Source organism: Fundulus heteroclitus, chromosome 15, assembly GCF_011125445.2.
Source record: "Fundulus heteroclitus isolate FHET01 chromosome 15, MU-UCD_Fhet_4.1, whole genome shotgun sequence".
NCBI classification, from domain to species: Eukaryota; Metazoa; Chordata; class Actinopteri; order Cyprinodontiformes; family Fundulidae; genus Fundulus; species Fundulus heteroclitus.
In genome coordinates, this window is record NC_046375.1 from 17271334 (window position 1) to 17283586 (window position 12253).

The window sequence follows — 12253 nt, forward strand, 5'->3', positions numbered from 1 at the left end:
AATAAGTCAGCATAAAAGCAAGAAGAAAAGTAAAAATAAAAGTGTAAGTTAAAATATATATTTTTTGATGAATAATTGATGAATTGTTGAAGAAATATCTTATTTTTATTATTTTGTCACATTAAATGGCACACAAATTCATATTATTAGCCACTTTTCTTAAGCCATTTTATATTATTAAGTCCTTCATTTATTTCTGTGTGTATTTTTAATTATGGCAGGATTGGTCCTCCATAGGGGGGGGGGGGGGGGGGGGGGGGGCGCTGTTGCTTCTTGTGATTGTTTCATTTGTTCTTTTATCAAATGGGAGTGATTTGGCCAGTGGATTTAAGATTATTGCACATTTTCATTTGAGACAGTAATATGTGCAATATCTGCTTTCATAATTTTCTGTTAAAGCAAGTCTCAATTTAGTTTGAACTTAAATAGCCTAAACTAACTCCTTCCCATTGGGAAATGTGGTTTGACAGGTTGCACTTTTAAAGACTGATCGTCTTGTCCCCAAGTGATCCTCTTGGTTTATTTTTGTGCTTTCTTTGTACTTGGTTTGGTCACTTTTATAATTTTGTTTTGATTGCTTGATTAATGGTTCATCAAGTTACAGCAAACTTTAATTATTTTGTTGATTTCATATGTCATTTATTTCAGTTGTCCCTGTCTATAGTTTTTTTGTATAATGACATAAGAGAAGACAGTTTGTCACTCCTAGCTAATAGTCTTCAGAGACCAAATAACAAGGAAGATTTACAAAGTTATCAGGATAGATGTTAAGGGTGGGGATTTGCAACCTTTGAACTGACTATCAGTTTGGCTGTTTCTAGGTTTTTTTACGAGAAGCAAATAGGATTTAGGATTCATTTATCTCCGCAGGGCAAATTTGAACTTCAGGGCAAGTGCAACTTAAAATTTTGGTGGACATTTTAGTGTCTGTCGCCCAAAGTGACAGAAAAGCTCTAATTCAAAGTGTGACGGTAAACACAAAGCAGTGAGATAAATCTGCGAGTCAGTTTACAAACAGAAGCAGGACAAAACAAAGACAGCGCATGTATACTAGCATACCTGCTAGTTGGAAATCCATTTATCGTTTGTTTTAGTTCTTTTCTCTAAAACAGCCGACAAACCAATGCGTTGTCACCTCCTATGGAGCTATACGGAAAACTGTGTGTCTCTGGATCAAACCTTGTGGTTCTACTGTACCAAAAATATTATGAATATAGGTGTGGGGAGAGCAACGTTTTAAAATTCAACACTTCTTATAAGTAAAAAATGAGCCAAAGCCAGGTGGTAATTTCAGATATTTAAATAAAAACTGTCCTCAGAGTTAAATATTTTTCACAAGCAGACCTTCAACAACAATAACTGCTTGATTGACAGTCCTCCTTCTGGACTCCAAGTCCAAATAGTTTTTTATTACTATTGTGAGAAATTTTTTCTTATTACTGAATTACACATGTGTCTTTACAATCCTCTTTCTAAAGTGTATTTTCCCTTAAAAGCATCAATGGAGCTCTCATCCTGTAGCTGCAGTGAACGAATGAAACAAAAAGCATGGAGTCAGACACCAAGGGTTTAGGGATCCAACAAAGCAGAGCAGTCACCTTGCAGAGTGACAACTTGTCAGCGATGGCATCAGACCAAAGGCCATCCAGTGCTGCCAACGCATTATTAGCTGCTGGCTCTAGTGGTTGATCAAAAGGTGGTTTTGTCGTAACGTGAACCGTGTTTTTGATATTGGTTCATAATAAATACTTGACAGCCAGATAGACTGACTAATAGGGGATCAGGTACAAGTTGATATACCCAGTTTGAAATGATTGATGCTTTCCACATGCGTGACCGAATCCCTCTATAATTGATATGAGCTGATGATGGTGATGAATGCTGTGGCAAGAAAAGGAAAAGGGGGTTATTAAAATCTCCCTCTTTCAAAATACATTGCTTTGTAAAATTGTATAATAGCACAGTGCCACTATTTGTTAATTATTAATGCTTACATCTTAACTAAAGGAAGTGCAAAGAAATTAGACACATACAGCACTCTCTATCATCTTTGGTAAAGATGTGGGGGGGGAGCCTTTTATAGCCCAAATAAACTCAATTTCTATAGTATAGGCCTAATCTTACGCTTAAACCTTTCATTTCTGCCTGATTATTCACTCTGACAATACGTGCTAGAATTATTAATTTTCAACCAAATTACCAGCGCCACACTTATTAGCACCCATAACCATTCTTTAATTAGATGCAACTGAAATGTTTTCAATTTCTACTCTTTTTAAGTGGACCATGAACTCCTGTGTTACAGGGGTATAATGGGACTGGGAGGTTCAATTTGTTTAACCATTCTTCAAAATGGGAAAGACTAGAGAGCGTGCCATTGTATAGAGGCAAACGGGTTGGTCTTCATACGTCAGAAAATGGATTCAATAACGTCTCTCCTCCTGCTAAATATGTCTATATCTACATTCAGAGCAATGTTTAAAAAGTTTAAAACGCTGGAACTGGGACAGGCAGGTCTCACTGTTAGAGAACTGAAGCCAGGAGAGCCTCCAGAACATTTTGTAAGGGGCTGTCAAATGAGGGACAATTATGATCTTGGTATGCTTCCAAAACAAGATTTGATGAGTATTTTTGAAAAGCTGAACGCTGAACACATTGAAAAATATTATTTGTCTTGTATTAAACAAGCTAATACTATTTAAATTAATGTTATCACTGATTAATACTGTATATTAAAAATGTTATGCTTTCAAACACACTTTTATTTTAGCCATCACTAAATGTAATGTCCATGATTATAAAATGCTGTAGCTCTCCTACTTTTTGACTTTTTGACATCAGCATGTGATCCTGGTATCATTTGAGAGCGGGGCCAGGTGTGAGGGACAGACACTCAAAAAAGCGGCATGACAGAAAATAGATTATATTACCTAAATAAGAGTTGCAGTTCATTCAGGTTAGTCCCTTTCTCTTTCAAATGGGTGCATAAAAGGATATGCTCATATGACTGTCTGGCAAGCAGGCCTGTTCTGGTGGCCCCTCCTGGCACCACTGACTGCTCCAAAGTGTCTTTGAATCTTGGAATCCCAAAGTCTCCATTAAAGCAATTTAATTAAAAGCTGTCATGAACGCTTTTGCAAAGGTGCCAATATTAGTGGAGGACATACAGTAAGAGTGGACTCCCAGCAATCCACTAAAATGTACCTGGAAATATTTTCAGCCGAATAATGGTTTAGAAAACATTTTATGATTTTCAAACTCTAATTTTAGATTGTCAGTATTTTTTTTTTTACACAAATGTTGAAAGAAATAAAGAGAAGGGATATGCTTTTGCAGTTTTTTTCAACCAACTATTAACACCACCAGTTGTAATTAGCAGAGAAACAAAACTTCCTTACAGTTGTTGGTAATATTGGAAATAATTCAAAAGCTTAGTGCATGTAAAAGAAAGCCTTTCACATGAAGCTATATATCCACACCAAGATCATTGATCCCTGTTCAGCCACGGTGACATGACATCTTTGCAATTAACCCAGCTAATGAGGCAGGGTGAAGAAGTGCCGTTAAGTTACATAGGCTGTCAGTTCCACTCCTTCAGACATACTGACCAGAACTGTTCTGTTTTTTTCAGCCGTTTGGTGGAAACTCACCCAGCAATAACAATTACTTTGCTAATTTGTGGTCAACAAAGTGGCTCTCAACACAAGACCGGCTGCCCTGTGGTTTCTGACATTGGGGCGAATGTGACGAGGAAGAGTTGATGAAACTTCAGCCGCAACAGAGCCAAGCGCGCGCAGCCGAGCTGTAAACGTGCCGTGCCGTCGGACCTGGAGCTCAGCTAGCGGTGGTATCAGCTGGCTTAGCTATTACAACAGTTAACAGAGCAAAACATGTTGTTGACTGTGGCATGGCATTAGTTCCACTGCATTAGACACAATGACTATCTCTGTGACAGAATCTCATTCACAGGCCCGCACGCACGTGCACGCACACGCGCCCTGCCATTATATCCCCGACGGACACACGCAGCACCCCCCCCCCGTTTACAGCACAGTGGTGTGTTTCATGTATGGGCGCCGCATGCGGCAATCTCATTAGCATTCTGATGTAAACAAGTTCCCTTACACAGCTGTGTCTCTCTTTCAAGACCAAATGCGCCCAGCATCGCGCTATTTCACAGCACAATGGGCCTTTTACAAGCGCACACACTCTCACAATATGGGTCACGCACATAAAATATTGTAGTAAATTAGGTGTTCCAGTACTTTTCTTATAGTGGGCAGGGAAGGCAGTCATGAGTCTGTAACTCTTCCCTGTTCAGTGAGAACAGTCTGTCCAGACTGCAGCACCAAAACTATCTATGTCGCTTTGGCTTTGTCACCAACAAAGTAACAGCTGATTGTTGATGGATGGGCTGCATGCTTTTCAAAATGTTAACCAATAAGAATCTGAAAAATGTTTTCTGCTCCCTTTATTTGGAAGTCTCCAAGCTATCTACATAAAATCCTAAACCAAACACCAAAGCTAAATAGAAACCTCATCAACCATATAAAAAGCTAAACTTGGCTCCCCTATACATTTCCCTGCCTTGGTCCAGCCCGGAACCTTCTTAAGGCAGTCGTTTCAGCCCAGGCCTCTTTTAGGGGACGGACCTGGACACAAGGACAAGGTGAGTACAAACCAAAAAATTTCACTTACACACTTCCAGATAAAACAATAAGGACAAAATAGATATTGCACACATGTTGACATTGTAATTTTTGTCACCCTTCTTCTCCAGGGCCCAACCACTCTACTAAAGTGCTGCAGTGCCACTGGATGTAAAACTAAGAAAAGGAAATGCATTCAATAAACACTTATACAAGTAACTGTGTGCAATTATTTCTTAAATGTGCAAATATGCATCCTTAAAGTGCTATATGCTATCAAAAGTGCTAAATAAAGTGCTTAAATCCCAAGTTAAGTGTTCATTCTTAGATGTAACAAACGGCTGTTTGTTACATCCCTAAATAAAACCGGGTGCAACTTACAGTCCACAGCAACAGCCGCATGGGCCGGAAAACAAAGAACACTTCTAATCATGCTGCCACACACCTGACCTAAGATTGACAGGCATTTGAACCAGATGTGCTGGAGCGCTGACAAATCTAAAACATGATGGCTAGTAAGCCCTGAAGACCAGAGGTGAGAACCTATGGTTTAGATCTACGGCTTTTCCTGTGTTAGAATGGCCTAGTCAAAGTCCAGACCTGAGTTCGATTGAGAATATTTGCGAAAATCTGAACATTGCTTTTCATGGGCACTCTCCATCCAATCTGTCTGAGGTTGAGTTATTTTACAAATGAAAAAAAGGGCAAAAATATCCATCTCTAGATTTGCAAGACTAGAAGAGAACACACCCCAAAGAATTACGGCTGTAATCGCAGCAAAGGGGCGGCTCTACAAACAGTTCGCTCAGGAGAGCTGAATACAAATGCATAGCACATCCAACTTTTCATATTTTATTTGAAGAAGATAGTGGAAAACACACGGCACTGTAGAGATACTTGTTCTCCGCCTCGACCTTGGCAAAACAACTGCCGACACATTTTCAAAATGCTAATACTAAGAAATCCTTAAGTTGTTATTTTGTAAAGTGAAAAGGCTAGCATCGGCTGTACAATAACAGGGGCACGCTATCCATTTTAAAGAAGAAGCTTCCTCTTAAAGCACTTTATAGGGATTCTCACATTACCACGGACGTTTTCTTGTTTGAGATGTGCTCTTAAAGAGAGAGAGAGAGCACACTTGAAGGCGCACTTTTGCATTTTCTTTGAGTCTGTTGTAGAATAACAATGACGGGCTTGAACTCTGCCGATATTTAGATGATGTTTTAGCTTTTAGGGATCAATTTTCAAGATTTTGCATGAGAGCCTCTGAGCTGATTTCAGATCCGTTAGAAACCGAGCCATCTAATAATAATAATTGATAACACTATTTATAGGCCCAAAGTGGGGCAATGTCTGCTCCCAGCACCACTTGTACTACAACATATTTAGCACGCTGCCGCTTCAACATCCCTCCAGCAGCGGTTTGAAGAATGAAGGGGAGCGGATGGATAAATGAATGAACACCCTGCTGCATGAACAGCACGCGCACTTTCCAATTAAAGCGCCCTCTCCAAATGTTACCTCAGACGCTATCGCTCTGTTAGCTCATCTGTCCAAGGCCCCCACTTAGGGAGGTCTAACCCTTCCCAGGAGGAGCCTGCATCAGACTTCACAGTTCACTGGTCCAAGCAGTAAATGTGTTAAACACAGCAGCCCGCCGGTTCACCTACAGAGACCGAACAACAGACATGCGGTCAAAGTTCAACGGGAAATTTTCTGGATTGCATTCGTCCGCAAGGTCAGAACGAACGTGGGTCTGTTCCAAACTTTAGGGCCGGCGCTGGATGATCGGCAGGTGACTGGCAGGTGGGGCGACGGCAGTGTGTTTGGTGACTGGGAGACAGGATAAGCTGACAGTCCTGTCCTATATATATATATATATATATATATATATATATACTGTTCTTAAATCAAAAAAGCTGTTGCTTTTTGATAATCGGCTTCTCTGGTACTGATGTGTCAAACAAAACTTAAAATAAAATTTGTAGCAGGAGCATGACCCCTCTCTGAAAAAGTGTTTAAGAAGAATCCAACCTTTAAAGTTAAGTGCAGTTACGCATTGCTGTTCTATAAGTCAGGGATCAATTGCTCTTAACAAAATGAACAAATTAATTGATCTTTCAACGATTCCTCTTTTCAGTCTCTGTAAATCATCAGGGCTGGCCCCTTTCTTTTCAACAGGATTTAGGTCGGAGGATTGTGAATGCAACAGAAAAGGTAGATTCCGTGTCCGATTGAGCATTTTGGTGTTGATTTGGTCACATGCTGGAGCAATATCTCGCTCAACAACCCAGTAAGGATCAATTTTAATTTTTTTTTGTTTTTTTGAGACGTGCCACTAGATTTTTCTTCAAAATCTGATGTTTCAAAGACTTTATTGCGACCCGCACTCTGACAAGGTCTGGGCATTTGGAAGAGAACTAGGCCCACAGCATTACAGTTCTTTCACCGTACTCGACAGTAGGCATGACATACTTCTCCACATATTCGTCCTTTGTTCCTCACCAAACACACCAGGAGTGTTTGGTGCAAATCTAGTAATCTTGGTCTAAATCTCATTCAACCAAAGTCCAGAGTTCTCCAAACTTCACATGTTGTTCCCAAACAAGCGGTTGGCATCTAAATGGTGTCTAATGGCGTGTTATTTAGATTTGGTTATCCCCAAGATGCCTCTCTTGGCTGCAGTTTCTTTTTTTGTTTGTTTGCTTTTTCTGTGTTTTTTCCCTGCCAATATCCTCCTCGCTGTGCGTGGGGACAAGATAAATATGGGTCCTCAGCCAATCTAGTGACCAGTGGCTAAAATAAATAGGCCTTATGTTATATTTACTCTTTCACATAGCAGAAAATGACGGATTACTAATTAGAAGTTCAGATAAACGTTTGATTAACTTATTAAAAAGTGAACTTTTTTCTTCAGGGAACAGATTAACTCAAATCAAAGCTAGAACTTACTTCATGCCCATGTCTGTATATCTGATCATATCTGACTCAATTTGTGGAAGATATTTTGCATAAATTGATTTTTAAAAATCCTTTGCTTTACAGCAGCTGTTCCCTGCCAAGCCACAAAGGAGCTCTTTGTTAACGCTTCCAGTTTTTTGGCTGGGTTTACAGATGATGTGCATACATGTAAAAAGCCGCGCGCCTTCATCCCGGCCTGGTCCCACTTCCCAGCGATCCAGATGTTGAAAGGGGAAAGAGCGGCACACCAAGGAACAGATAAGCAGCTGGTTATGCTTTGTGTCAGATATCTTTTTTTCCTCTCTATACCACACATGTAACTCAACAAAAGCCGTATTTTTCTCCCATTACTCTTGAGATCACTCTTGAAGCTCCTACGAAGAGCACCTCCCATTCCTTTCCTCCCTTGTATTGCGACCTGTTACGCTCCTATTAACTTCCGAATCTGTAACCTTAGAGCAATCCACCCGCCGCGCTGAAGATGCTCCTGCCGCTGATTCCCCGTGACAGCTTGTTTGTTTGTCAAGCTCTTACAAGATAAAAAAAAAAATCATAAAAAATAAAAGCTCTCTCCCGATCGATCATCTCAAGTTACAGGATCGATAGTAATCTCGGCACTTACCAGCTGCATGCCGCAGATGAAGGCCAGGGTGCACCTGCCGCTGCAACACCCCATGACTTCCTCCTCCTGTGCAGAGGTCCAGAAACTCCAGATAATCCCCAAAGTCTCTTCTTCACCTCCACGCCCACCCCCTCCAGCGAGGGGCCCGTCTGGCTGTCTGGCAGCCCCAGGTGGAGGCGCTGCTCCGCGGCCTCAGAGAGCGGAGCGCAGCCCCTGTGCTCTTTGGTGCTCAGAGCAACCACTTCATTCAGATGAAAGACTGATGAGGGGTCTCATTAAAAAAAAAAACACACACACAGGTCCAGGTCAGGGATCAATTGTGGAAAGAGGACCTTTAGGACGATTTAGGAGAATTCAAGACAACACATTATCATCTATCTTTAATAACTGGCTGTTAATGTGCATTTTAGCAGGACAAATAAAAAAAATCAAACAGGTCTTCTCCAAGGGCCAACAAAATAAAAGCTCCCCCCCTTTCTTCGGTGAGAAAATGTTCCAACTGTGTCGGTTGGGCTTCTCCAGACTTCACCTTGTAGGATTGGTAATCCGTTCGGGGCTCATCTCACTGAGTCGCATCTTTATCCCTGCTGAACTGGCACAATCCTGGACAGCACCAGACAGATGGTGGAACTGGCTGGATATATTCCCACGGATCTCTCAGATCTCTTGCTCAATAATCCGATTAAAGACCCCCCCACACTTGATTGCCTGCTTTGGTGATGGTAATTTGTTTCCAGGTGGAGGAAACAAGTGAAAGTGGTCCTTGCATTTATTTATTTATGATCCCCACACACACAAACAGAGACAGAAACGAGCTCCTCTCCTCTTCTTATCTCAGGGGAAGTAACGGCAACATCCTCACCCAAACGCCGCTGTGTTCTTTCCACACGACTTTTTCCTCCTAAATGCCCTGACTTATCCAGACAGGCAGTGGAGGCTGAGAGCGTTGATGGGGTCTTCTGATTTATGTCAGCCTCCTGGAAGATGATTTCTGGGGCTCTTTCTGTCTAATGAGTCCCCCTTTTTAGGATCATCTCCCCTCTGGTCCACTACAAGGGTTTTTTTTTTTTTTTTTTTGTATTTTATTTTATTCTTTTCTCAGAAGCGTGATCCGATGGTTGATCCCCCACCAGCCTTCTTCGTTGTGATAAAGGCACTTCCACGATAATAAACCCAAAAGCAACAACAACAAAAAAAACACACGGATGTCCAAATTCCGCGCAGAATGGAGCGATGTCAAATCCCCCGGTCGAAGTAAGTCTCCAAAACGTGACGCGCAACAAAAAAAAAAAGCGGATCGGAGCCAAATGACGTCTGACGCTGAGTTTCTGGTCTCGGGGTTTGTCTTGAAGAAGAAGTGGAAAAAGGGGGAGACAATGGGAACCGGGATGGACCAATGGACCGAGAGAGACAGCCGTGAGGAGCGTCTCCCGCCTGCCATCTGTCAAGTCAAACAGCACGCCTCCATGCTGCTGTTCTGGTCCGGATTTCCAAAATAAGGGCGCCCAATCAGACACCGTTGTCCTTTTTAATTGCTTTATTTATATCGCGTTATTTCTCTATTTCTCTTTATTATGTTGCAAGGCGATTGTCTCTAGTGCCTTTCATGGTGCGTTTCTTTTCTTACTTGTTTAACCCGTATTTTTCATCGCTCACCAGTCTTGGAGGATTACAGTAAAATTGTAGAGGATAAATGTTTTTGTACTTTTCCTAACCAATGTAACCACAATGCAGGACTGTGTTGACATGGCTTTGTTCAACCCAACTCATCAACACACATTATTGGCCTGGGGTGCATCATCTAACTAGGCACACAGAAGCAATAGCTAATAGGAACCCAAAATACTTATGGTGAAGGAATGCATGAAAAAAAAAAAAAAATAAAAAATACATATATATATATATATATATATATATATATATATATATATATATATATATATATATATATATATACAGCAAATGTGTTAATCCTAAATAATGATGCAGTGGCCCAATAATGATGAAATAATAATTACTCAAATAATAATCGCACAGACCAAATTAAAGGTTATGCATGCATGTCCAGACAATAGGAAATGTTATGAACCGATCAAGCGGATGCCAGTGCAAAACTTAAATCTTTTCTTTGATCACTGAAAAGGTACATGTCCTGTTTTACGACTAGTTCAAAATATCTCTGAAAGAATATAGTGGTAGTTGGAAAACTTTGCAATTGTGATGATACTTGTTATAAAAAGGTTGTGAAAACTATAGTTCATAAGGCTCAATAATTAGAAATCCACTGGTTTTCCCAGTTGGGTCAAATATCGTACGCTAGTCTGTCTTCCGGTTCAAATACATTTCAGCCTTTCATGGGAATAGGTCCAAATAATCAAGTTGAAACACACATACTAAAAGAGCTTCCTGTATGACTAACTGTATGTAAACCTTCAGAATTTAAATCATTTTATCACTGTCACTGGACTGATAACACAGGATTTTAAGCTTGGCCAAAATTCAGACTTCATGGACTTCAGGTGCAGAGATTTGAAAAGTTAGACTTTCATTTAGCAACAGAAAGCACCATTAACACTTTCAAGTCGAAGATTTCTAGCCAACCACAATATTAATAATTAATATGTATGATGCAATATCGAAGTTAAAATTGCTTTGATACATAATTTATTTGAACTTCTAAAACCGTTGGACATTATGTTAGCAGTGGCACATAATACTGGACAACAGCTGAGTGTGTAAAAGTTCATTAAGTGTTTTTGATACTACTGAGAAATACACTATTACTGTTGGCAACAATTTAAATATTCATCAGTTTCTTTTTGGGTTTCAGACAGGAACAACTTGATTCCACAATCTGAGATTTGATTACAAATATAAATGAATGCATCATTTCCATTACTGAATGCAGATGTTCTTATTTGCATCATATTTTATTTAAAATGTCAAGCACCTATAAAACTCACAGCATAAAAAGTTCGATTAAAGTGTACTTTAGAAAGAACATGCCGAAATTCTCAATGTAGCCAGCTTTCAGAATAAAAGCGATTGAAAATTAATTAGATGCTTAATTAATTTTAAATGAACAAGAATCAGAAAACTAAATAGCTGAAGTAAAATTTTGTCATATTTTTTACTCAAAGAGTAAATCCTGAATAATAAAATTTTAATCAATTTGATATTTGAACCCTAAGTATTTTGAAAAAGAATCCCTTTTAAATTTAACAAAAACCCTCACCCAAATTTCACTTCAGTTCTTTAGTACCTAAATAAATTAAAATTAAACATTCTGGCATTTCACATCTACTTAATTATGTTTATGTAGCTTTGTTGTCATAATTTAGTTAGAAATATCCTACTTATGAAGCTGACGTGAATCCTGTCTCTGTCCTGAGTTCCAACACTAAGAAGAAAGCAATTAGCCACTTCTTTAAAAGCAAAAATCTTTTCAAGACATGTTTGCTAAACATTTCTCAGCATCACCATGTGAAAATATAGCAACATAAGCAGTCAAAATGTATTAGGAAATCCTCAACAGAAACATGGATACATGAAGCATCAAAATTGTAATTACAGCACATCTCTGCAGTGCCAAGCTTTTATTAAAGAACTGAAGCCTCCCTTTTTTTTCCCAGAAGTTGATTTTAGTATAAAAGCCAATGGTGACCGTCTGATATTATCCATACTGAGGAGAAACCTTCAGATTTCAAATGTCTGCCACTGGTCATTTTGAAAGGTGAGGCCACTTGTAGATCGAACTGAGAAACGGAGAAGTTTCCAGCAAGGTTTGAAAGAGTGATTAAAATGTAAGCATGAGTATAGTAATTTAAGAACCGTCATGTCAGATTCTGCAGCCAGCGGTTGTTTAGAGTTTTCTATTAAAGACCAGCGTTGAATGCCAAATGTTACAGTGATACATCTAACTGTAATCCTTTTTTGTGGAAGGATCAACCTTTTAAATTGTAACATGAGCTTGAAACTTTTGAGGACTTGATTCAAGGATAGGTTCAAGCGCTGGATTCTA

General features: G+C 39.6%; 1 protein-coding gene across 1 annotated transcript in view; it reads right to left on the reverse strand.

Moving 5' to 3' along the window:
* Positions 1-9621, reverse strand: part of LOC118556542 (sodium/potassium-transporting ATPase subunit beta-1-interacting protein 2-like) — a 74589-nt gene extending 64968 nt beyond the window's left edge. Inside the window, exon 1 of the mRNA XM_036147612.1 lies at positions 8233-9621. Within this exon, the coding sequence (XP_036003505.1) occupies positions 8233-8286 (54 nt within the window). The 5' untranslated portion in view covers positions 8287-9621. The remainder of the gene's footprint in view (positions 1-8232) is intronic.
* Positions 9622-12253: the final 2632 nt, after the last annotated feature.